Raw genomic sequence first — 27,354 nt, 5'->3', positions numbered from 1 at the left:
CTCTTTTAGCTTATTAGCTTACTTATAGGTTCCCCTCTTCCGGGTTTGACATTTGTATGTGTGTGCGGGTGTGGGTAGTGGTGTTAGTACTTCTACAATGGTAGTATAATTTGTACTAGGGATGCCACTTGTTTGTAGAAGTACTAGCTTGTGCGCTGGAGCCCACAGAATCATTCTAAATCTGTATTTCTGAGTGCATTTGTTAGGGAGTGTAAGAGGGCCTCCACACCTTCAGAGGAACCATAAACTGTGCAAATTCTTTGGCAAAGCTCTCTGAAGGAAGGATACACACGAAAGTAGTGCCAAGGAACTAGAAATTTATGGAGAGTTCTATACACGTCCAACCACTATAACTGCACGCACCCCGACCAAATTGATGTTCACGACCTTGCCTCTAACTATTTTCTCAAGAGAACTGTCAAGGCAAACGAGGTAGGGTACCATTATTTTTGTACTTGTTATGGCAAGAAATCCTTCATAGTGACCCTCCCCCACTATGATAGAGACTGGGAATTCTTTCCTGTATATTTGACTGGGAACTGGATGCACATGAAGGCCAATCCCATTGAGTCACTACGTTACTCTGAATTCCATTTCGTGGTAAGTTCTGTTTTACAACATCTTGTTTTGCTTATTCATCTTGTCTCCTGATTTGTGATGTTACGGTTTCAGGTTGGTTCACTGACTCAAAAAACTACTCTGGCGAAGTCTCCCCACTACTAGAAAGTATTCGCAAACTGGGAAAAACTCAACACATCAAGCTTGTATTGCACCCCGACACTGGTTATCCTGTTCTCTCTGCACCTTCTTTGCACGTTATTAAAAAGCACTCTCACCCGCTTTATCGCGCTCCAATTACCCCCAAAGTTCCTAAACCCCTTGCAAAGAAAAGGAAAGCCAGAGCTCGTTTATCACCTACCCCTAAAAAAGTTAGAGCCTCTAGATCTTCCTCTTCTATCTGCGACCAACCTGTGGCTCGCGGTATCTCAACATTTTAAGCTCATGATCTTGAACAGAATCAATGTGCTGATTCCATTGGTCATTATTCAATAACTCACTCACCTTGGCGTCCAAGGAAAATGTAAAGCTCTAGATTTAAGGGCTTTTCTCTAGGTCCCAAGAGCAGTCTTTTGGACAGTTCATAATCTAAAATCTCTTGGTCTTAATATGTTGTTCATAAACCCAGAGAACCCACAAACTCATCTTCTTAGCTGCGATATATTGTTTTTTAAACCCATATATTGTTTTTTATTCCTAAAGATGACTAATTCCATGTTTTCCAGGAAATTAGCAAACTTAATTCACAACGGCGAGCAGCAAAAGTATATAACCACAGGATTGGCAAGACGGGATTTGCCGATATTAGAGAACAATTAGTGAGTACATTGTCTGTCTCGACATTTATATACATACATGTAGGCACTTTGTTAATTTGTTTGGGTATGATAAACCTCCAACTAAGAGTTTTGAAGGCATGCATCGTAATAACCCTGTCGTTTGTTTGATTATTTTGTAACCATAGAAAAAAGAGTTGGAACCAACCTTTAATGGAAAAAATCGAAAGCCTTCAATATGGAAAAGAGCTTACTCAAAAAAAGGAAAATATATTGAAGTAGCTACGGAAAGAGTAGCTGAAAAGATTGTAAGTTTTCTAATCATTTATTATTATATTTTAATGTTAGACATGAATGCTTGTTATGATTTGGATTTGCTAAATCCTTGTTTACTTAAAAACTTAATTGAATGATGTGCTAACTAAGGAAGTGGAGGAGGGAAAGGTAGTTATTGAAGGAAGTAAGGACATCAGCATTGGGCACACCTGAGCATCCTGGTCGCACTCGAGTAGTTGGAAAGGGGATCACCCCTACCACATATTCCATGTTAACAAACGTAGCTCAAAGGAACATGTTACGAAATTGGAATCAACAATTCAAGAGCAACGGGACCAAAACTACCGTCTTCAAGAAGATGTTAGGTTGTTGTTGGATAGAGTCAGAAGGTTGGAGGACAAAGGTAATTCCTTACCATCTGAAAAAAAATCTCTTCAAACAGCAATACGAATGTCAATATTGATCATACGATACACTCATCTGGCAAACATCAATCTGGTAGACTAGTGAAAAATGTTCAGCAAGTAAGTTACTACTATGAATGTTTCTTTTATTTTTTTTTATTGGTAACCTGCCATCTATTTGTGCATCTTTCATCGTTGCATCTAGTGTTTGTGCAACAACAGTTTGACCCAACCATTTTATGCATTCCGACCTTCTAACTACAAATTTTATTTTTCTGACTAATAGCTAAAAAAAAATGGGAAGGCAGCCCAACCTCCATCAAAGCCCAAAGCAGATCATGGTAACAAAGCAAATAAGAAAACACAAGAAAGTCAAACACCATTTTTGAGGCCAACATCTGGTCTAGGACAGGCAAGTAGCATTTTACACATGATATGTATAATTTTAATAATGTTGTGTGGTTCTAAGATTTATACTTCAATTGTAGGGCCTAGAGTGTAATTTGGCTCAATCTGATCGTGTGAACAAGGCAAATAAGAAAACACGGGGTCAAACACTATTTCAGGGTCCAACATCTGGTCTAGGAGAGGTAAGTAGTATTTTACATGTTATATATATAATTTTAAAATGGTTCTAAGATTTATACTTCAATTGTAGGGCCTAGAGTGTAATTTGGCTCAATTTGATCATGTGAACAAGGCCAATAAGAAAACACGGGGTCAAACATTTGGTCTAGGGGAGGTAACTTGTAGTTTACACGTAATATGTTATTAAAATATAATGTTGTGTGCTTATTATGATACTTAGACATTTATATAGGAAAAAGAATGTTATTTGGTTGTGGTTGGCCGATCAAATATTGTTGCTGAAGGCTTGGTATACGAGGGAAATAAACGAAAAGAAATTCACGGTTACCCTTTGGGACTCAATAATGTTCGTGTTACGGTTGTATCGCTTGTTTCTGAAGAAGCTGGCCGTCTTGCTTTTCCTATACAAGTGAATGAGGAACTTTGATATGTCGCAGATATGGATGCTCTTGGCACACAAGTTCCTTGGCCAAAGGACCATGTCTATTATAAAGACGACATTGAGGTAAATAGCAAGATTCTTTTATATGAAGTTATATGATTGATTTATGAATTTGGCTTCTCTTTTAATAATTGGTTGTTCTGAATTTTTAATTTAGGGAGGTAAAAATCAAACTAGTAATGGTCATAATCTTTTTTTTTTTTTTTTTTTTTGGTAAGCCTGTTTTAAATGAGATCAGTAACTCTTTGATGCTGGCGAGATTCGAGCCCCAGACCTTTGGTATCATCACCCAAAGGTTTTACCGACTTTGCTAGTCGGCACCTGCAGTAATGGTCATAATCAAGGTGCAATAGATTCGTTTGTGGGATTCCTTAATATGGCGCTTCCAGGGGACCAAGGTTCGATACATTTTCCAGTAGGAGGAGAATTGTTTGGAGATAATATGGGTAGTTTCATTATGGAGAAAAGCGATATAATGGATGTATGTAACATGGGTTGGTTAGATGCTGCTATTTTGGTGGTATACATGAGGTTAGAAGATCTGCAAAATTTCATTGTTGGTGTTATCGTAAATCTTAGATATTCATCTTTAGTTTTAGTAATTATGATTGTTTTATTTTTCTTTCTCTAGGATTCTTTATGACGAATTTGTGAGTTGTCGTGATGTCGTCAGATTTGTAAATGCTTTATCTTTCACAAGAGCTAATGGGCATGAGAAAACTCAAATTATTGTGGAGAGCTTGCAGAATATAAGTGGAAAAAGAGTTGTTCTTATCCCTTACAATCCAGGGTAAGGATATTGTCTTATATTTTTAATACTATCCATGTTTTATCATTTTCATTGGAATGTATATTGTAGTTTTAATGTCTAATTTTTCTTTTTTAACCACACATGCCTATGATCTTTTTGTAGTGGACATTGGGTTTGATTGCCATTAATTTATCGCGGATGAATTTTAATTGGTTGGATTCGATGCATAATCTACAATCTAATTATATGGATATCTATTTTAATAGGTTTGTCATGAGTGTGTATGTATATGAACTAATTAGATCATTACGTGCTTATCTTTTACTTGCTAATTAGGTTTTACATTGATCTTATTTTGAAGTGTGGTCATGAAAATAGAAAGACTTGAAGGGAAAGGAAGTAAAGGTCCAGTGAAGTGGGAGAAGATTATGGTAATAAATAAATTCTTATGCATATATACTGTGTGTTTGAAAAAATATATGCTTATGAATATTTTCCATGTTTGTACTTAGGGCCCATACCAACCTGGTAGTAAAAAGTGTGGGTATTACGTAATGAAGTTTATGAGAGAAATAATGGAAGCTTGTTCAGATAATTCTTTTGAAAATAAGGTATAAGTTGCAATACACTAGCATTCTCTATTTTGTGTTGCTTTTCATTATTTAGTTATTATATACTTTTTGATCTTTGATCGTGCAGATAACAAATCTATTCCTCAAAGATACATACACACAAGAGGAACTTGATGTTGTTCGACTTGAAATTCTTAAATTCATCCAGCATAATAGAGCGTTCGAGCCAAGCGTTGAGTCTTAGCTAGGTTTTGACCCATTCCAGTTAAGGTGTACTGGTGCTTGGTCTCACCAGTTTTTTTTTATATTTTAGATAGAACAAATAGATTGCTTTTTTGATTGATGCAACAAGTTAGGTCATTATTATTTTGATAGAACAAGTAAATTTGGATGTTTCTTTCATTATTGATGACTCAAAAAAGTTCAAAACTCTTTTAGTAATTCAATGTCTTCATGTTGGATGTCTAAATTTATTTCTTTTGTTTGTGTTGCACTATGAATTGTTTATTTGAGCAATGTGTTTTTAAATCCAGTGGAGATATATATGGTGAAAATGGGCAGGTTGCAGGTTGAAAGAATATGATTAGAATCAAATAATTAGGGGCTTTTTTTTTTTTTTTTTTAAATGACTATAAACCACGGTTTGATAAGAACCACGGTATAATGATAATAGGAAAAACGATAGTTTTACCTACGAATAAGTAATGAAACTTAAATGTAAGTCAAACTAAAACTATTTCATTGTTTATATCAAAGATTCTACTCTCTTTATCAATGCAAAATGTTTGGAGAAGAGAATTCGTTCCACTCCTAGTTTGTTTAGATGTGAAGTTTCCTAGTTCATGTAAGCTAACAAAATCGTGAGAGTAATGGAATTGAAATTAACTACGATGGTGAATCAACTAATCAAGATGCGATAAATGAAATGATGGCAATTCAATACTAAATTGACAATATGAGAATGAATTAGGGGAATTTGATTCCACCTTGATTCGACTTAATAAGCTAATGAAGAATTGTCGTAATCTGAATTGCAATGTTTTCGCATAACAATTGGGTCTTTCTAATCCCTAATTGTTCATGGTAGTCTCTACCAACTAACAATCAGCATGTGAAGCAATCAAACCCATTCTCATGCACAACTAATTACTTTCTAGAATAGAATAGATTATTACAACCAATTCTACGCTAATACAATCAAGTTTCATCAAGGCTTCCTCAAACCCCTCTAATGGAGGTTTTAGCCTTAAATCATTAAACTATCATTTCTAACACAAGAACAACAAGAACAAGTCATTATTGAATAAGTATTAAACTATATTAATCTAATTGAACAATAGTATAATGATTCAAAATGAAATTAAACTGAATTTAAAACTAAGATTATGAATAACTAATTATCAATTTAAGACAAACTAAATCTCTGAATTAAGTATTGAATTAGAAACTAAGACTTGAAATATAAACTAAGTATTTGATTCTAAAAACTAAATTCTTGTTCTAAAATTAATTTTATTGATAACTAACTAGATTACTTAATAGCTAAGCCTTAGTTTCTTTATATAGAAGATGCTAGATCCACAATTTCGTGCATGGGCCTAAGAGCAATGTTTTGGGCCGAAAAATCGAGCCCAAAACCTCATTACTTCAGTCCACAAGGTGGTTTTCAACTGGAAATGACTTCAACAGCCTTTTTGTCCATTTTTGCTCCTTTGATTGGGTCAATTCTTGGACCATTAGAAAGCTCTTTCCAAGTCGGTCGTTTTGACATAAGGTAGGCCCAATTCTGAGGTCTGAGTCCAAAGATACGGCCTTCGGAAGTTTTGTTAACTTTTATACGCTATTTCTGCCCGCGTTGACTTTGACTTTTCAGTTTTGACCGGGCTTTAAAAAGGCTTTTTTTCCTTGAATCCTGACCTTTAATCATAGAACTTCTTAGCAACCAACTTTTGCTCCTTTATCTCATAAAAGGGATACATTTCTGCACATAGTTGACTCCAATGCCTGAAATATATAAAAGTACGTAAACAGTACTAACTCTTGTTTATTAATCACATAATTGGTCTAAAAGCAATATTGTTTAAGGGATAAAACTACAGTTTTGGGCTCTTATCAAACAACCCTCAAACAGCATTTTTCTTGTCCTCAAGCAAATATGAGAAATTAGACTAAGTGAACAAAAATCTCGTTTCGCCGAGTGTGATTGCATTGACCATATGCAACAAGGCCTTAAACCACTAGGAATTCCCTAGTGGACGAGTTATAGCCTTATGAGAGTTTTCCAGTGAAGGTACTCACAAACTTCATCTATACTACAACGACTAAAAAATAAAATTATTGTTTCCTTACTTATTCTCAGATATCTATACATCTCACTAGCAATGAATACAGAATAATCAAGTCGAAACCTAAGCTAATATATACATAATAATCAATCATCTACAAATAAACATATATACAATGAGTAATGCTATGTAATGCACTAACAGGTCCGGTTCTGAAACTTTGGAATAACGTCCTTAAGTGGGTCCTCACATAAATGTCAAGACAAAAATACTCTGATTTTTCCACTCAAGTTTCTCTACTCCAGTGTGCAGTGAGCACACTTTACCTTACAATCTCAATGACACACAACGAAGCCGAAGTCGATCAAACACATCTGCCACTTACTATCATACTAACCTATTCCTAATTGAGCTAGAGATCTTTATTAGGTATTACGAGGATTAGGTGATGGTTTAAGAATGAAGGAAATGGATATTCAAAAAGAACCAGTCTGAGATAATAGAGTCTTCATATTATGTAACTAGATAAAACTTTCTTTTTACTTTGCTTCTACACTTTGTTTCCATCTTTAGCCATTTTTTTCTTTTTCTTTGGCTTTTAACTCCTTTGATTCTGTTTTTTAAGTTCTAACTTTTTTTTTTCCCTTTGGATGGAAACTTTCTTTTCTTATTTGAAGCAACTAACAAATTTTTGATTTCCAAGGTCTTTCTCTTTTCTATTCTTCATCTCTATTCTCAGACTCATTCAAAGAATGGGTATGCTGATTTTTATTTTTATTTTGTTTTGTAAAAGGGTAAAGGATTTGCGGTTTATGAAAGGCTAAAGAAAGGCTCAGAGGGGCGACTAGCGGAAAATAATTTCATAAGGTTTGAATTTCTGGCTATATCGATCCATAGAGGGCCTAAATTCTCACTTAGGATATGGTATAGTGATCAAGCAAGTGGACGTATGATTTCTCTATTCGGAATTTACTTCTCCCTTGTGTCATTTTTCAATTTTTTTCACTCATATAAGGCTTTAGGCTATATTCTCACAGGATTTGTAGAATAAATACTCTAGCCTAGATTTCAGAAACTTACTGCTAAACAATCATAGATACTCATGCAATATATTTATAGAAAGATGCAAAGATTATTACCTACATATTAACCTAAGTTTCTAAAAGTTATTCTAATGCAACAGCTAACGTGAATCTTCTAGATTATTAAAAACATAGAGAAAGAAAACAATACCAATATTCCTAAGTGTATAGCATAACTTTTTATTTATATATATATATATATATTTTTTTTTTACTAGAAAATAAGTGCATATTGTACATATCTATATCCTAACAAATGCCTTAATTTATGTGTGTTTCTATACGACCCCCAAACAAACATGCTTTGTCCTCAAAGTAAAGAAATAAAGAGGATAGGAGTTACCATTGAACTCGTGAAAATTTAGAGCATCTGCAAAACAAAGTTAAAACGTACTAATATAGATAAAGAAAAACATACGCAACTCTATAAGAGTTCCACCCGTTATGGGGATAACAAAAATCAAATTGCTTGGGACATAAGCAGACACGAACAAAAATAAAAACTTACCTCCTATCCAGCATTTAGGCATCATCATCCTCATCTACATTGAAGCGAGGTTCTTTTGCATCCTGCCATGCTATGATAACTTGTCAAGCCTGTCTCCATGTATCATCAACTCGTGCTAACCTGTTAAGTGTTACTCGGTCTGATCGGGTGTAAGGAGCAACCCATTGTGGTTGTACCCTCCATCCCGGCCATTTCATAACACGAAATGAACGAATAATGGCATTAGTCGGTCTTATAATTTCAACCCCAACCCAATCCGTGAATCGGGTACAGAAATCAGGGAAGAAACCGCACATGATGCGGCAAACCAACACAGGCATAAGAAGGTACTTATGCCTCATGTTGTGGCCTCTTGCTAGGCTAGGCACTAAAACCTTGGGAATGTCATATAAGAAACGTCCCTCGGCTAAAGCAAGGAAAACGTCACCAGCTATATTATTTGCAGAAGTAAACCGCCACTCCCCTAAAATATTCATCAGGATAAATAACATGGTAGTGCCTACGATCAGGGACAGGCTACCAAGGGCTATGTTATATTGCCCTTGGTCCATTACATGAAACACCCCTCCCCCATAATACTCGTGAAAATACACATAGTTATAAAGGTATGCATTATTAGTCATATATCCCCACGTGTTTGTAGGATCAGGCATAGGCATTCCCACAGCCAACGCTACCAAAAACTTGTTGAATTCCATTATCGTGTCATTAACTACAACAGAGAATTTTCGTTCTCCATCAGGTTGAAGAATTTAGCATTATTATAGAAATATGCAGTAAGTTTAGGTGAATATGAGTCGTCAGGACTTACCAATAGATGTTGTCATCCTGACTGCACAATTCTATCGCTGAACCATCCTCCATAGGTGTCGTTTCGGAACAGATCTTCAAAAGACTACTCCGGTATGATTGTAGGAGATGTCATTACAATACACACTCTAGAACTGTTTCGAACAACCTGGGAAAAACTCACAAAAAAAATCAGAAATTTTAGTAGATGAGAAGGTCAAGGCACGGGGTGCGCTCAGAAATGGTCTATGAAGGGCGTAGGGTGCGCTCTTGTCTTGCTCGAGTTTCAAGTACTTCAGCAAGAGGGTCGCTCTTGTCTTGCTTTCGAGGTCCGAACACTTCTGAACCGTGTCGCTTCGAAATGGCATCCGAAGGAGCGAGGGTATGCGCTCCATATACCTTGAGTGCTCTGCAATGGAAAACTAAGAGAAAAGTGAAGAGTGAAAGGTGAGAGTGCAAGGTGAGAGGTGTGGTTTGTGAGTGTAGAGTGAATCAAGTATTCCTAGTGGTTTAGTTTCTAAAACCAACATCCACAGTTTCCAAACTTTTTAAGGCAATTACCGAAAACAGAATATTCTAAAAACCAAAATGGAAACAAGTTAGGTGCATATTCCAAATATAAACCAATAGCTTTTTGGTTGAATTTAAAATAGCAACTTCCTAATTATATTCATTGAAATTCCATCACTACAACAATATATAATCTTAGCCACACCAATATTGGCAACATTCTCAACAACTCATATTTCCACAGTTTGCAAAATTTAACTTCTAAAATGGTGGATAAGATAAAAGCAATGCAAAAAATAATAATACCACCCCTAAACAATTCGGGAAGGTGGGATTCGTGAAAAAAAATCGCATGCTTGGACAAAAACCAAATTAAATTAAAAATTCAACTAACAATCAAATAGTCGAAAACAAAGACATAATTCACACCATAGATTGACTCAAAAACCGATAAAATATGCACGAGTGGAAAACGTGAATTATGTTAAATGTGGACTTAGGATCCAGTACTTACAGCCACACACTCCAATAGGAGGGCCCGATTACCTTAATGGTGCACTTACCAAAATATAAGATTGGAATGGAGTACACCGAAGAATAAAATGAGTTTTTTATAGTCAGATACTCAAGACTTTATCTAAAACATATGTATATAATGAACATGCAGTTTACCATATATCAACAACTGAAATAGTTGTGGATCTGTTCATAAATAATTATCACAGGAAACACATCCAAACACCATCAAGCACCATGATTTCCCATGACTTGACATAACGGAATGAGAGAGAATACTGATGAATCTAGAATCTAACCTAGCATGCAAAGTCTTCTTGAGTTTCCAACAAAAGGGTGGGCAAGTGAATGATTGTGCAAAAATAGATGGTCGTGAAAGATATGGTGGATATGGATGAATTGTAGAAGTAAGAAATGGAAGAAATGAGATAGTGGGTTTATCTCAAAATTCATTGGTGGAGTGGGTTGGTATAATCACACAACTGAAAATGAAAGTATCATGTGGCTCTGTAGGTAGTAATTTCATACTAGGAAAATTTAAAAAATCATGAAGCATAGGAGAAACAAGAGGGTCAGGGGCAAACTCAAGGTTCCTTTGAAAAGGTGGAGGGCAGGGAACATTGAAGGAAGGTGAATGAGTGACAGGATAATGTGAGGTGGGTGAATGGTGCTCAGCTAGAGCTCTCAGGTCTATAGCATTAGAAGTTTTTAGATATGCAAGACATTCTTCAATAGGTGGGTTAGAAAAATCACTGTGATATTGGGTAAAAAATTATTCTTCTGTCATGACATCAATGTTGGAACTTCCGAAGGAAAGAAATTGGTGCATCTGATTATCAGGAAACGTGTTTTCGAAATAATCTTGGGCTAAGCTCTCAATCATGCTAACCTCTACATCCGAAGTCGTATCTGGGAACTGTTTCGTTGTTTTAAAAACATTTACCTCAATAGAGAGATGGCCAAAAGACATGGACATCGAACCATCGCAACAGTTTATGAGCGCGTTGGCAGTAGCCAAGAAAGGACGCCCTAAGATGATCAGAACAGAGTCGTTAGTGACTTCTATATCGATGATAACAAAATGAGCAGGATAGTAGAAATCATGAACCTTAACAAGCACGTCTTCAACCATACTCTTAGGATACTTAATAGACCGATCAGCTAATTGCAACGTCATTTTAGTAGGTTGCATCTTCTATAGACCTATTTGTTTATATAAATAATAAGGAAGAAAGTTAACACTCGCACCCAGGTCTAATAGTGCAGTCGTCGTGTGGGAATCTCCTAAGGTGCATTGTAGAGTAGGACGACCAGGGTCCTTGTACTTAACAATTCCATTATGTTCGGATAAAGCTGGAAACTGTTCAGTTAAAAAGGCGTCGTTAGGAATATTTGTTTTAAGCCTAGTAGTGCACAACTCTTTTAGAAACTTAACATGTTGTGGCAACTTTTTAATCACTTCAAGAAAGGGTAGGTTTATCGTTAGATTTTTGAAAACTTCCCTAATTTCATTGAAAGTCGTATCCTTGGTTAACATGGCTAATCTCTGGAGAAACGGTGGTTTCTCTTTATATTTAGCATATGGATCAACCGAATGTTTAACCTTAGCCTTTTGTTTCTTAGGTTGTGGTTTAATTAGTACTTCTACAGAGGTAGGTTCTTCAGTTACTATTTCGGTATCTAGTAAAATATCAGGTGTAGGGACTACTGGTGGGGTAACTATAGGCATAGTTATGGTGTTATCAACCACTCTGCCAGAACGGAGAGTGGTGATGGCATTTAGCTCACCTACGTTTCCATTTTCATTACTAGTATTACCATTTACCTCGAAGGCTGTGTTTGGTGTTTTAGGATTAGGTATTGCTTGACCTGGAAACACACATTTCCGTTGTACTTTCTCTTTGGGTAACTGCTATAAGGAAAGTTAGATGGACTGTAAAATCTGTTGTTGGGTTTGCATAAAGGCGTTGAAATGATCCGGTTGTGGAGGAGTGGTTGTTACAAGTTTTGTGACAGGAACTATGTCACGTTGATTATTAATGGCTGGGTTGTGATAGTTATTATTTACCGGAACAATACCTCTATTATCATTATAATTATTATTGTTATAATTATTATAATTACCTTGTCCTTGTCCTTGTCTCGGTAGAGCTTGATTATAATTGTTTACTGGCTTAACATTTTGATTATTATACCCTGGAGGTGTAACTTGTTGGTTATTTCTCCAACTAAAGTTAGGATTTTGTCTCCAAGGGGCGTTAGGTTCGCTATTAATGGAACAAACATTGTCCGGCTGTGCGGATGGATGTTCATAGACTAGAAGATAATAGGAGTCGGGATGCGCAAGACTCAAATAGAAATTACATGGAATAGAGTTTACATTCATGAGAGGGGTAGGCTTTTGTTGAACACAAATAGCTTCTACCTTTTTAGTAAGGGATTCAATTAGAGTTTTAAGCTCAGGATCGGATTTAACCTCAAACATACTGGTAGCCTTAACTGTTGAAGAAGAACTAGCGGAGTGGGGGATATCGTCATTACCCGATTATTATTATTATTCTTTGTTTGATCTTCTAAAATCCTATAAGCCTCTGAGGCTGCTTTACTGAGGAAACTACCCCCATTCATTATATCGCAAGGGCCTCCTTATGGTGGTGTAAAAGCCCCTTGAAAAAGGCACGAACTAACGTGTCTTTCATAAGGTTATGGCGTGGACACTCTATAAGAAGATCAGTGAAACGATTCCAGACCTTTGAAAAGGATTCATGACGATTCTGGTAAAAAAAATGAATCTTGGAAAGCATTTCATCTGTCTTCAGTGGTGGGTAAAAATGTTCCATAAACAATTGAATAAGTTTGGCCCATGAGTCCACAGAATTAGGCGCTTAGGCAGTTAACCAAGACGCCGCCTTATCAGCTAGGGTGAAAGGAAACACCCTTAATTTAATTTGTTCCACACCTACCGTAGGATGATGGAATGTAGTAAGAACTTGTTCAATCCTACGCATATGCCGATAAAACTTCTCATGGTCTAACCCATGAAAAAATGGTAACAAATTAAATGTATTCGGGGGGATTCGAAAATCCCCCACTGGGTCTGCAAGAACGATGCAAGACTTAGGGCTATCGTTCAGGGCTTTGTAAAAGTCAGAGAGAGGAGTCTCTCTTTCTTCAGCCATTATTGCAGGTGTAGTGTGTGGTATACTAAATAGGTGTGTAGTGTGTGGTATACTAGATAGGCGTGTGTGTTGACGTTGACGATAGATTACGTTAGTCATTTTTTTTCTACCTGACCTTAATCTCATGCAAGGCTAAGTCCAATATTAAAGAAACATGACAATAGTCAAAACAACCCTAATATGCTAGTATAAATCCTCTAACAGGAGAGGCAATGAGTGGAAGAAAGAAGTACCTGAATGCCTCCTTGCTTCGCTTATGAATAGCGTCTTGTATACGCGAGTTCAATGTATTTAACAAGTTAGAAACACTGAATAACTTGAAGAAATGGAAGTTTGTACTAACCTGTGAAAATCGGGATGTTCATAAAAGGGCGCGGGGTGCGCTCCTAATTTGCCTTGGAAGGGCGCAGGGTGCGCTCTTGCCTAACTCGAGGTCCAGGCAGTTCAGCGCGGGGTGCACTCTGAATTTTCCTTGTAAGGGTGTAGGGTGCGCTCTTGTCTGACTCGAGGTCCAAGCAGTTCAGCGCATGGTGCGCTTTGAATTTGCCTTGTATGGGCGCAGGGTGCGCTCTAGCCTTGGCCGATGTCTAGGGACTTTGGCGCGGAGTGCGCTCCAAATTTGCCTAACAAGGGCGTAGGGTGCGCTCAGTGTATTCCTGCAAAAAAAATTAGTTTCTGAGCCAGACAAACACAGTTAGAACCAAACAAGGGTGGGTGGGTTTAATTGGATTTTGGTAGAATTAACACTACTAAAGAAAATGAAACTAAGCACAACTAAGATGACAGCAACGCCATTTGATAATAGTTAAAACGATAGTTTTACCTACGAATAAGTAATGAAACTCAAATGTAAGTAAAACTAAAACAATTTCGTTGTTTATATCAAAGATTCTACTCTCTTTATCAATGCAATATGTTTGGAGCAGAGAATTCGTTCCACTCCTAGTTCGTTTAGATGTGAAGTTTCCTAGTTCGTGTAAGCTAACAAAATCGTGAGAGTAATGGAATTGAAATTAACTACAATGGTGAATCAACTAATCAAGATGCGATAAATGAAATGACGGCAATTCAATACTAAATTGACAATATGAGAATGAATTAGGAAAATTTTATTCCACCTTGATTCAACTTAATAAGCTAACGAAGAATTGTCGTAATCCGAATTGCAATGTTTTCACATAACAATTGGGTTTTTCTAATTCCTAATTGTTCATGGTAATCTCTACCAACTAACAATCAGCATGTGAAACAATCAAACCCATTCTCATGGAGAACTAATTACTTTCTAGAATGGAATAGATTATTACAACCAATTCTACGCTAATACAATCAAGTTTCACCAAGGCTTATGCAAATCCCTCTAATGGAGGTTTTAGCCTTGAATCATTAAACTATCATTTCTAACACAAGAACAACAAGAACAAGTCATTATTGAATAAGTATTAAACTTTATTAATCTAATTGAATAATAGTATAATGATTCAAAATGAAATTAAACTGAATTTAAAACTAAGATTATGAATAACTAATTATCAACTTAAGACAAACTAAATCTCTGAATTAAGTATTGAATTAGAAACTAAGACTTGAAATATAAACTAAGTATTTGATTCTAAAAACTAAATTCTTGTTCTAAAACTAATTTTATTGATAACTAACTAGATTACTTAAGAACTAAGCCTTAGTCTCTTTATATAGAAGAGGCTAGATCCACAATTTCGTGCATGGGCTTAGGAGCCATGTTTTGGGCTGGAAAATCGAGCCCAAAACCTCATTACTTCAGTCCACAAGGGGGTTTTCAGTTGGAAATAACTTCAATAGCCTTTTCGTCCACTTCTGCTTCTCTGATTGGGTCAAGGCTTAGACCATTATAAAGCACTTTCCAATCCGGTCGTTTTGACATAAGGTAGGCTTAATTCCGAGGTCTGAATCCAAAGATACGACCTTTGGAAGTTCTACTAACTTTTATGTGCTATTTCTGTCAGCGTTGACTTTGACTTTTCAACTTTGACCAGGCGTTAAAAAGGCTTTTTCTCCTTGAATCTTAGCCTTTAATCATAGAAATTCTTAGCAACCAACCTTTGCTCCTTCTTAGCAACCAACCTTTGTTAGAAGTATTTGTCACGGTGGTTGTTACCACGGTTTGAAAATAATGGCTAAAGGCTTTTTACCACTATAAATAACAGTGGTATATGAGCTTTTCTATAGTAGTGTATATTATTGCCAATTGGCATGTTATGTGGAGCATGCCTTGGTCGACGAAGAGCTCAAAGGTTGGGACTACAACTTGCAGAGCGACCAGCCAGAGAGGTTAGACTGTAAAAGCATGGTAAGTGATGTTGTCACAACAGACAACGACATGCACTATAACCATTCCTTCGTGGACTTATGTGCCTTTATTGTGAGATCAGATAGGGTGATTCCTTATAGTGTTGGGCAAATCAGTTACACCAATATATTATTTTTCTTATCATATCTTATATGATTTGCTGCCGATCACTCATGTTGCAAATTCAGTGGATTAGTGTGGCAAACTCATGGTCACACTCAAAACCATCGGTCTTCCGATCTATGTATTCATAATGTAGTTTTGTTTGCGAGAAGCCACCTTAATCGACTCGCACTGTTCCTTTTGGTGTATGAGAAAATCCTTTGATTCTTTGATCGGTTAGACGAGAGTCCAACCGATCCCAAACACATCTCTTTTTAATTCGTTGGTTCCAAATCAAATTTGAAAAGTCGACACAGTTGTCTCCTAAGATGGTTGTTTTTGTTTTCCAATCTTCGAAGACGGTGCTCAATCTGAGTTATTGGATCCGCAATAGTAATACCCACTCTCTGAATTGCATTGGATGGCTATTGAGAACCATCGACAGTGCTCTTGAGACATGGGAATTCCCATTCGCAGAAATTGAATGTTGGACTTGAGAGGATAGTCCTCTCCGTTAGGAGATCTTCATGAAGCCGTTGACGTAGCTTTTTTGTGGTTGAGAGTAGGAGCACTGACACTGCCAAATATATTTCGGAAAGATTTGCCAAAACACACCAGTTGGGGTCGGAAGTGATCTTTTCGGAGAAGATTTCAAAGGAGATGGTTGTTGGGAAAAGTTGAGATTCGACTTCGGTTTGAGGTTGCCTACGTACCCAAATGTTGTAGTGCTTAGGATCAAGTCTTGATGTGTAGTTCTAGAGAATGACGAAGGTTGGACTTTATAGGTAGGATCGTGATCAGTTACTTTCTCGTTCTCCAATATTCCAATAGTGGGATGAAGTTGGAGAACTAGGTGGAGAACTCTCATACGATATGAAGTGGATGGAAGTTTTGTGAACGAATCTTGAAGGTGGACAAAGTTGTGGAAGTTGTTTGAATTTGTCAAATGACTTCCTCGTCCAAGTGAAGACACATGTTTAATTAAATATCAAATGTAAAGATGTTACGTTGTAGGGTCTGAGCATATGGGCTTTTTGGGCTCTGAGCATATGCTTTATTGTAGGTAGGTAAGTAGGTTGGTTCTAAGTGTGGGCTCTGAGTGTGGGTTTAATTTGTATTGAATTGGGCTTTTTATTGGGCCACATTTGTGGGGGCTAGAACAATTACTTATTAGGAGTATAGGTTATATTTCGAAATATATATTTTTTGGTTATCAAGTATGACTTATTTATATAAGGAGGTCATTGTAGTTTAGTTCATAAATTTAATTATATCAATTATCAAATCTATTAAAACCTAATAGTTTTCTCCCTCAAACTTCTACCATTCGATCGATTTTCAATTCAATATTCTTCCTCTTTTAAATCTATTTTATCTTTGAGGATCTTCGCATCCTTTCATCTAAATCTCTGTTTATTCCGCATCACTCTTCAACTACCAGATGATAGAATTAAGGAATGTAAAGCTAATAAGGTTGCAGATATCATGATGCAGAATCATTATATTGGAATAATCCACCTAATGGAACTGAATTTTTTTATCTAAAAATGAATAGATACTAGTTTGATGAAAAGAGACACTTTAGAGGTTAAAGATCAACTGGTTTGGTTCTCTGATGCAAAGGGCCAATAGGCATCAACCTTTTAGGAAGTTAGGAGCCAAAAATAAATAAATAAATAATAATGAATGGCAGAAGTTCATATAGGGCTCACGTCTACATCCTAATACAAAGTTCAAACGAGGCATTTTCCTAGGATCAAGATGTAATGTGTGGAAGCTACAGACTGAAATTTTTGAACACATACTATGACAGTGGAATTCTGCAAGGGATAGATTGCAAGCAAGTTTGATCAGGTTCCATTGAAACAAAAGTACACTTTAAAGTCATACAACTAGAAATGAATTTCAGTAGGAAATATGCTACATCTCAAGTAAGGTGTGCACATCTAGTCAAAGAAACACACACGTAACACAAACCATGAGAAGTTTGTATTAAATTGTTGGGGTTAGATTGAAATTTTAGAAAAGCACCACAAATCAAAGCATGCCAGTGATTATATATTTTCATTGGGGGGCATTTTCAGTTGTAAGGGGCAAAAAGTGAAACAAGCTAGCCTTCACAAGGAGATATATATACCACAAAATCTACCTACATTAAGTATTTATTAACTATGTATAAGCAGGTAGAAGCAAAACATTGAGTATAGAGAATGTAACCATATTGTAGACTATATTGCAAAGTCTAGTGATGTAGATGGACAAGAGTATATGTTTGGTATCCCTCCACTAAGTCTAGGACTTTCTGTGATAGTGGAGAAGGATAGAATTTGGTACATGTATGAGAGATTTCATTCTAATGCAGGTTACGGTCAGCCATGACCCTTAAAGGCTAGCTGTATTGGAGGATCCACAGTGTGAGTTAGCACTCTTACGAGCTTGTGTTGCGCTCTCCAAGTTGGTATTTACGATTCGTACTTGTCCACCATCATTTTTTAGGGATGTAGTTAAGACTTTTGATCAGCACCTTCGCATGGTTCTACAGGGTATTATAGTTTCTGATGGTCCTGGCTTCGGAGATTTGCAATGGCGTTTAGCGACGCTTCCATTATGCCTTGGCAGGTTAGGTATCTATTGTGCATTTGATGTCTCTTCTTTTGCTTTTGTGGCCTCCCGTTTTCAGACTTTAGAGCTTCAGAACCACATTCTTAGGAGTTGTGGTTCAGTGCCTATGGGTGAGATCTTTGATGATGCTATCAGTACATTGCGTCCCTGTCTTCCCAATTTTGACCTTGATTCTCTGGCTGTGAATGCTACCGTCTCCTCAAAACCACAAAAAGTTTTGGCGGAAGCTTTCTACGGTAAGATTGTTGTTAGTCTTGAGAGGGAGTTCGAGTTATCTACTCGCCAGAAAGCAGTCATGGGATGCTTGCAGTAGGAACATGTAAAAGATTTTCTACTTGCTATTCCCATGGAGGGACTTGGATAGCATATATCACAGGTGGAGTATCGTGTCATTCTCCAGTATCGTCTTATAATTCCTCTGTACTCTGATGGTGGTCTTTGCCCTGTATGCAAAAAGAGTAGATTAGATGCTTATGGGGACCATGCAGCACATTGTAGACATTTTTCGGGTTTAAAATACCGACATGATCATGTTAGAGATATTTTGTGTGATGTATTTTGGAGGCTGGAGTACAAGTGAAGAAAGAAGCTCATGTTAACTTTCTCACTGATCCGAATGAGGGCAGATCGACACTTTGGCCTGTAGATGTCTTGATTTACAGTTGTTCTGAGGGAAAACATGCATGTGTTGATGTAACTGGAGTCTTTCCGTTGGTAGGGTTGGGGAATGGTGACTCTGAGGTGGGAGAAGCAGCTAAGAGAGCAGCGACAGGAAAGATAAAGAAGCATGAGAAAGCTTGCAGGGCTAACCAGCATTGTTTCATTTCGTTTAGTTTTGACATTTTTCGGTTTCTTGGAACAACAGTTTGTTGAGCTCCTCAAGAGACTTTAGAAAGTTATGGACAGTAACGTTATGACAGCTGGTTCTAACGAGTTTGTTTTTAGAAGAATAAGATTTGTTATTCATAAATGACTTGCGACACAGCTTGTTGCATGTCTTAATTATTTGTAAAATTCATTATTAGTATCAATAAAATTTACACTTAAAAAAAACAAAAAACAAAAAACAAAAAACAAAAAACAAAAACTACCTCCAAAATGGTAAAATAATTGTGCTTTGTTAAAATGTAGGTTTTGTTATAACGGGACTTCTATGCATATAATCTGTCTTTTTAAGAAACGAACTCATGAACGCTAGATCCAGCACTAGAAGGTAAGGGAAAATTAGGCATTATGACTTATGACAGGGTTAATAACTACATGTGATCTTCACATCCACCTTGACAAGTTTTAAGCTAGTTGCTCCGCTACATGCACTCACTAAATATACTAAGAGCACCCGGGTATTCCAAATTACTCGGTCAAACTCACCAAACTCAAACTAGATCGCTTTTTTTTTTTAAAGTCGTTTAGCCTCTACTCTTTGTGCAGACAAAGCCAAACAAGCCCGAGGATACAACAACCAAAAGTAATCGATGTCGATCGATTAAGGGGCGGGGGGGCCTGTGGTATGCCTGGCCCACCCTCAATTTCTTCCAAAAAAAATGACTACTATATATATGAAAATGATTTTGTTACTAAACCCTCACTATAACTAACCAAAAATAAAAACCCCCTTCCCCTAACTAACATAAGAAAGCTCTCCACTTCTAATTTTATGTATTTTGAGAAACAACACTTTTGGCAAGTGTTTTTCCTTGTTTGGAAAAACAAAAAAGATGAAATAGAAAAAAAGAGTAATAACATTCTCAAATCTCAGTCCCAATAATTCATATGTATGTTTATTGGTATGTTTTCTAAACCTTAATTCCCCAATCTCTTATTTTTTTAGTTTTTTTATAATAAATTTTATTAGTTATAATTCAATTTTGTACGTAATGAATTCAATCCATCGATTACTTGAGTCCATTACAATTTTAATTTGTTGCATAAAATTGTAGTAAATTTACTTTTGAATCTACTTAAAGCATTGATTGGAATTTCGGGATTAAATGAAAACGAAAACGAAAACAATTAAAATAAATGGTAAAGTGACCACAAAAAAAATGTACTGGTGTCTAAACATGTACAGTTTAAAACAATGGTGGGATCATAAACCATGTTGGCGCAACAAGCTAGTTTGAAAATCCAAATTTTGCTTACCCACTATAGATTTTTGGTAAGTCTGTAACACCATTTTTTGTTATTAATATTAATTACCCTTTAGCCAAAAAAAAAAATTGTCTAAACATTGTATAATATTTTTTTTTTTTACTGGCGCCTATGTGTTTATTTTTTTCCCAATGCCTTTTGGACTATTTTCCTTACAGTTCTAAAGAATTCATAGTTTTTTTTTCATTTGTGGAATTTTAAAGTGGTTCCCATAAGCATATATATTTGTAAGAAGCATATATTTGTAGGCACTTTCTTCTTAAGTTCCTAATTTTCTAAACCTAAATATCCGTGTAATTTTTTTTTCTCCTAAATCGATCTATTAAGCAATCTAGTCTTTTGTAATTCCAAAATTTACATATCTTTTGTGATGGGATTCGAATTGTGTTTTTTTCTTTTTTACTTTTAAAAAATATGCAAGGGAAAACAAAAATTCGACAAATTGGGTGTCATCTTATTTTAGTTTTTATATAGTGACTAGTTGTGGCTCACCCTCACCCAATTTCCTGGCTCCGCCACTGTCGATGTCCAATTTCTACTGCACTAAACAAATAAGAAAAGAAGACCAACACAAAATAGAATTTTGACTACCCGTTAAAGTAAAGAAAGTACGGTTTGTAGAAAGATATACACTTTTCGGCTGTGAAAAAAGAGTTTACATAGAGTAGGAAACGTGGAGAGCAAGAGACCTACACAAACCCCATACCATACGTACACTAATTTTATTTTTCTTCTTGTTACGGTATAATCCGCAAGCATATACCCATATAATTTGCAGTATTGAGTTTCTGCCCACGAAGTTGCTAGAAAGGAAATTTTTATACAATATGGTGGGACCACTTTTAGCTGGGGAGATGATTCTACAACTTGTGAACGTGGTTCAATTCTCTTTCTTGGGCTATTTCAAGAATATCTAAACTATCTTAAAAATCGCGACTTTTATCTACAGTTCTGCAACAGTGGAATAATAGTTTTTTATGTACTTCTAAGTCTCTTCGTCACTTTTTGCTTGAGACTGTTTTGTCCCCATTAAAAAAATTAAACTCTAACCAACACATTAGTTTAGAAATGAGTAAATATCTAAATTTTTGAGGATACAAATGTAATTATAAAATATTCTATATTAAACATTAGTCAACATTCAACAATAACGGCTTTAGTGTTCCCACCATTTCGTTTCTTTGTCAAGTCCTTAGAACACACGTGCATGAGCACGTGCCACATACTAGTTCCTAAGCATATATATTTGTGGAATTTTAAAGTGGTTCCCATAAGCATATATATTTGTAAGAAGCATATATTTGTAGGCACTTTCTTCTTAAGTTCCTAATTTTCTAAACCTAAATATCCGTGTAATTTTTTTTTCTCCTAAATCGATCTATTAAGCAATCTAGTCTTTTGTAATTCCAAAATTTACATATCTTTTGTGATGGGATTCGAATTGTGTTTTTTTCTTTTTTACTTTTAAAAAATATGCAAGGGAAAACAAAAATTCGACAAATTGGGTGTCATCTTATTTTAGTTTTTATATAGTGACTAGTTGTGGCTCACCCTCACCCAATTTCTGGCTCCGCCACTTGTCGATGTCAATTTCTACTGCACTAAACAAATAAGAAAAAAGAAGACCAACACAAAATAGAATTTTGACTACCCGTTAAAGTAAAGAAAGTACGGTTTGTAGAAAGATATACACTTTTCGGGCCAGAAAAAAAAGAGTTTACATAGAGTAGGAAACGTGGAGAGCAAGAGACCTACACAAACCCCATACCATACGTACACTAATTTTATTTTTCTTCTTGTTACGGTATAATCCGCAAGCATATACCCATATAATTTGCGGTATTGAGTTTCTGCCCACGAAGTTGCTAGAAAGGAAATTTTTATACAATATGGTGGGACCACTTTTAGCTGGGGAGATGATTCTACAACTTGTGAACGTGGTTCAATTCTCTTTCTTGGGCTATTTCAAGAATATCTAAACTATCTTAAAAATCGCGACTTTTATCTACAGTTCTGCAACAGTGGAATAATAGTTTTTTATGTACTTCTAAGTCTCTTCGTCACTTTTTGCTTTAGACTGTTTTGTCCCCATTAAAAAAATTAAACTCTAACCAACACATTAGTTTAGAAATGAGTAAATATCTAAATTTTTGAGGATACAAATGTAATTATAAAATATTCTATATTAAACATTAGTCAACATTCAACAATAACGGCTTTAGTGTTCCCACCATTTCGTTTCTTTGTCAAGTCCTTAGAACACACGTGCATGAGCACGTGCCACATACTAGTTCCTAAGCATATATATTTGTGGAATTTTAAAGTGGTTCCCATAAGCATATATATTTGTAAGAAGCATATATTTGTAGGCACTTTCTTCTTAAGTTCCTAATTTTCTAAACCTAAATATCCGTAATTTTTTTTTTCTCCTAAATCGATCTATTAAGCAATCTAGTCTTTTGTAATTCCAAAATTTACATATCTTTTGTGATGGGATTCGAATTGTGTTTTTTTCTTTTTTACTTTTAAAAAATATGCAAGGGAAAACAAAAATTCGACAAATTGGGTGTCATCTTATTTTAGTTTTTATATAGTGACTAGTTGTGGCTCACCCTCACCCAATTTCCTGGCTCCGCCACTGTCGATGTCCAATTTCTACTGCACTAAACAAATAAGAAAAGAAGACCAACACAAAATAGAATTTTGACTACCCGTTAAAGTAAAGAAAGTACGGTTTGTAGAAAGATATACACTTTTCGGCTGTGAAAAAAGAGTTTACATAGAGTAGGAAACGTGGAGAGCAAGAGACCTACACAAACCCCATACCATACGTACACTAATTTTATTTTTCTTCTTGTTACGGTATAATCCGCAAGCATATACTTGTGAACGTGGTTCAATTCTCTTTCTTGGGCTATTTCAAGAATATGCCACAATAATTGATTCAATAGCCATTATTGGTATTACTTGGTGATTAGTAAAACTAGCTTTGCGTAAGAGATCTTCCCATTCTTTCTTTGTTCTTTCTTTTCCTCCCATTAACATCATCTCCACCTCCATACTCAGTCTACCAGAAGTGAACTGTGGTAAATTCTCGATGTCCACTACAATTTCGACTAATATCACCTTCCCTCCACTTGAAGGTATTGCCTCCTTGGCTTTTCTTAAAATCTTGATGCAGTCATCATCCTCGTAATTGTGGAGCGTAAACTGCAAATTAAGTAATTAAAATATTAACTACGATTTCATACAAAATTCAAAAAATATAAGGAGTTCTTAATTGTAAAGAGAGTTTGGATCATCAGTTCATTATAAAGTACGTCAATGGAGTACTAGATACCTTCAATAAGATTGCATCAGCATTAGGAACAGAAGTGAACATGTCCCCAGCCACATAATCCAACTTTGGATCCTTGATAACACTTTCTATAACATGATTTAAGTCCATAACACTGCACTTCACATCTGGGAAAGCATCAACAATTGCCTTAGCAACAACACCTGAGTTGCCCCCTACATCTACAATTGAGGCAACACCATCAAGAACATTTTCCTTCATCAAACCAGACACAAGTGCAGGCAACATGAACTTACTATGGCTTGTCATAGCGTCATTGAACATCTCATTCATTTCTGGATCCCCTTCGGTTTTTTGGTACATCGAAATACCGTAGGTTGATTCCCAGTAAGGCTTTTTCCCATCTAAGACATCAATGACATGACTCCAAATTGAGAACCCTTCTGGATGTGTTTGCATCATGACATAAGGGGCTAAGCTTTTTTGGTGACGTTGAACTAGAAGTTTTGATGCAGGAGTTAACTCAAATTTGTCTTCCTTAGTGATATGATCTGTAGAGATTGTGAAGAGTTTCATGTGTACTAAATACCTCATAAAGTGATGGAATCTGTCAATGCTAATGGATTTCAATGGAAGATGAGTTGCTAATTGAGATAATGTAACAGGGCCGTTGTTGTGAATTATGTCAGGTATCCCAAGACTAATTGTGCTCCTTAGCATAATTGTTTTGGCAAAACCATACATGTGTTTCCATACTTCGGCTTGAGCATTAATTTCATCATTCTGATATGGCTTCGGAGTATCCATGCCTTGCACAATATTGATTCCTAATGTGAGATAAAATATAAGTGAAGGGTCCGGTTCTAGAGACTCAATTTCCCAGCAACATGATCTTTATAATCTACCGGATCTAATCGAAGCAGTCTATTTTCGACGACGTCATGTAGGACCAACAATAATTTAATTATTACGTGTTTTCAATGAATGGTGGGATTGGTTATTGTTGGGGATTACACCAATACCAATCGGTTTCCCACTACACAGATAACTTGTATGAACACAATTCAACTCCAGATAAATCTCAAATATCACAAACTGCCTATACTAACATGCCCAACTCGCTAAACAACTATTAACAACAGATAATAATGTAAAGCAGTAAAAGCAAACCACAACACAAAGATTTACCGTGGTTCGGCCAATGATGCCTACTTCCACAAGAGTCAGTTCTTAATAACGTGGGAAGGAAGATTACAATCTCTCCTTACAGTCTCTCACCTTACTAGATCACTCTTTATCTCTTTCTGAGGGTTCTCTGCGTAAAGGTTCTCTCTCTTTTGTTTTTTTTTTTAGTGCGGATTCCAATCCTTCCGACTTGTTTGGTTAGGTTTTTCCAAAACCTTGATTTTTGGTTTTATCTCCAAAACCAAATTTCGCGAATCTTGTAGCAAGGCCCACAAAATTATTATGCTGGCGCTTTCACTCTGGGCGAGTCGTGAAGAACTGGAAACACTGGGCGGCTTGGTCGCCTCTATATTCTTGGAACTCGAGCGAAGTCGCTATCTGGCTTGGCTTCGACTTCTGGCGATGTCGAGTTTGCCCGTTTCGTCGGCTCCGGTTTCTCTCCTCATGTGAGGATAACTCGACAATCTCCCCTCCGAGCGGTGGGGGCTACCTCCATGCAATTGCCAAATCAGCGGGGAGGAGTGTCTTTGCCATTCCGGCAATAGCACAACAAACATCAAACTTACCTTTCGGTAAGACTTTGGTCATCATATCCGACCCGTTCTTGTCGGTATGGATCTTCTCGATACACAAATGCTTGTCTTCGAGTACTTCTCTAATCGATGATAGCATGCGTGTATGTGCTTGGATCTAGAATAAAACTTCGGATTCTTGCTCAAGTGGATGGGCTCTCGGTATCACATAGAACTACAAAGCTGTTTTACGCTTTAGCCCTAGTTCGTCGAAGAACCTCTTCATCCATAGCAACTCTTTGCAACACTTTCGGTGGCTGCAATATACTCGGCTTCGTAGTGGGAGGGCAACACACTTTTGCAACTTAGATTGCCAAGAAGCTGCTCCCCCAAAAGTAACCCGGATAAGCGGAGGTGGACTTCATTGAGTCGACATCACTGCCATATGCGTCATCGGTGTAGCCTTCAAGTAAGGGCTTACTTCCACTAAAAGCACAAACATGATTTGGAAGTGCCTTTGAGATATCTCAATATCCACTTAACACCTTCCCGATGCTCTTTACCCGATTTGGCCAAAATCGCTTACAACCCCAACGGCGAAAGCAATATCCGGTCTAGTACACACCATGGCATACATCAAGCGCCCAGCTGCGGATGCATAAGGAATCTTTTCCATCGACTCTGCTCATGCTCACCCTTAGGACACATCTCTTTGGTCATGCGGAACTGGCCACCAAAGCGGACAAGCCGGCGGCCGCTTGATCCATGTTGAATCTCTTCAACACTTCTTACCGATGTAGCTTTCTTGAGAAAGCCACAACTTTCCACTCTTTACGTCACGGTGATCCATCCCAAGTATCTGCTTTGCTTGACCCAAATCCTTCATCTCAAAGGACTTACTCAAGTCTTTCTTGACTTGGATATCTTGTTGATGTTTGGGCCAACTATCAACATATCATCCACATCACAACAATAGCACAATGAAATCTCCATCCGGAAATCTCGAACAAAGCGCCAATGATCGGAAGCGGACTTCTTGTATCCTTGCTTCACCATAAAGGAGTCAAACTTTATGTACCCTTTCTCGGTGCTTGCTTGACCCATACAAGCTCTTTATCGGCTTGCATACTAGGTGCTCCTTGCCTTTGACCTCAAACCCTCACGGTTGGTCCATGTAGACATCTTCTTCAAGGTCTCCATGAAGAAAAGCTGTCTTAACATCTAGCTGCTCAACCTCTAGGTTCATACTTGCGGCCATACCCAATACCACCGGATAGAAGTCATCTTCACTCTGGGGAGAAAATCTCATCAAAGTCGATTCCTTTCCTTTGACCGAATCCCTTCACAACAAAGGCGAGCTTTGTGCCTTGGGTGAGGATTGTTCTCTCATGCTTGACTTTGTATATCCACTTATTCTTGAGAACTTTTCTCCTGTGGGTTTCTCAACTAACTTCATAAGTGTGATTCTTATGCAAAGAATCCATCTCGTCATGCATGGCCTTGACCATTTTTTTCTTTATGCGTACCTTCAAGTGCCTCTTGATAGTACATAGGTTCTCCACCATCCGATAGTAGCGCACGCGTATGTGGTGGATACCTGGTTGAAGCTATTCTCCCTCTGTCGGACCTCCTTGCCCCATCTGGCGGTGCCTCGGGGAGGATACACTACGCTTGCTTCTCGGTGGTGGTTCATGCATCTCATCTGCATCTTCTATACCAATAGGTTCTATCCCATCATGAGCAATAGGATTTCATCATGAGCTTCAAACTCATGGTTCTCTGCATTCTCAATGCATACGCACGTTCCACGGTAGGAACTTACGGTTCGAATCAACAAGATCATTGGTGAAAGACTGTAGCTTCTCACCCTCCTCAAAGTCTGCTATGGTTTGGTCTTCTAAGAACACAACATCTCGACG

General features: G+C 36.9%; 1 protein-coding gene across 2 annotated transcripts; it reads right to left on the bottom strand.

Annotated features, from left to right (window-relative positions):
* Nucleotides 1-23,133: 23,133 nt before the first annotated feature.
* LOC147514315 (columbamine O-methyltransferase-like) lies at nt 23,134-24,612 on the bottom strand. 2 transcript variants are annotated; one of them, XM_086582459.1, is made up of 3 exons: nt 24,035-24,612; nt 23,781-23,959; nt 23,134-23,650 (listed from the first exon to the last, which is right to left on the bottom strand). In XM_086582459.1, exons 1-3 carry the CDS (start codon nt 24,543-24,545, stop codon nt 23,360-23,362), a joined length of 981 nt encoding a protein of 326 aa, XP_086438585.1. In that variant the 5' UTR covers nt 24,546-24,612; the 3' UTR covers nt 23,134-23,359. The 2 variants fall into 2 exon arrangements, with proteins under 2 accessions (XP_086438585.1, XP_086438578.1); XM_086582452.1 differs by having other exon boundaries at nt 23,781-24,611.
* Between the last annotated feature and the right edge of the window lie 2,742 nt (nt 24,613-27,354).

The sequence above is a fragment of the Coptis chinensis genome, chromosome 2, assembly GCF_015680905.1.
Source record: "Coptis chinensis isolate HL-2020 chromosome 2, ASM1568090v1, whole genome shotgun sequence".
In the NCBI taxonomy this organism is placed as follows: domain Eukaryota; kingdom Viridiplantae; phylum Streptophyta; class Magnoliopsida; order Ranunculales; family Ranunculaceae; genus Coptis; species Coptis chinensis.
This window is presented reverse-complemented; position numbering and strand designations above follow the sequence as displayed.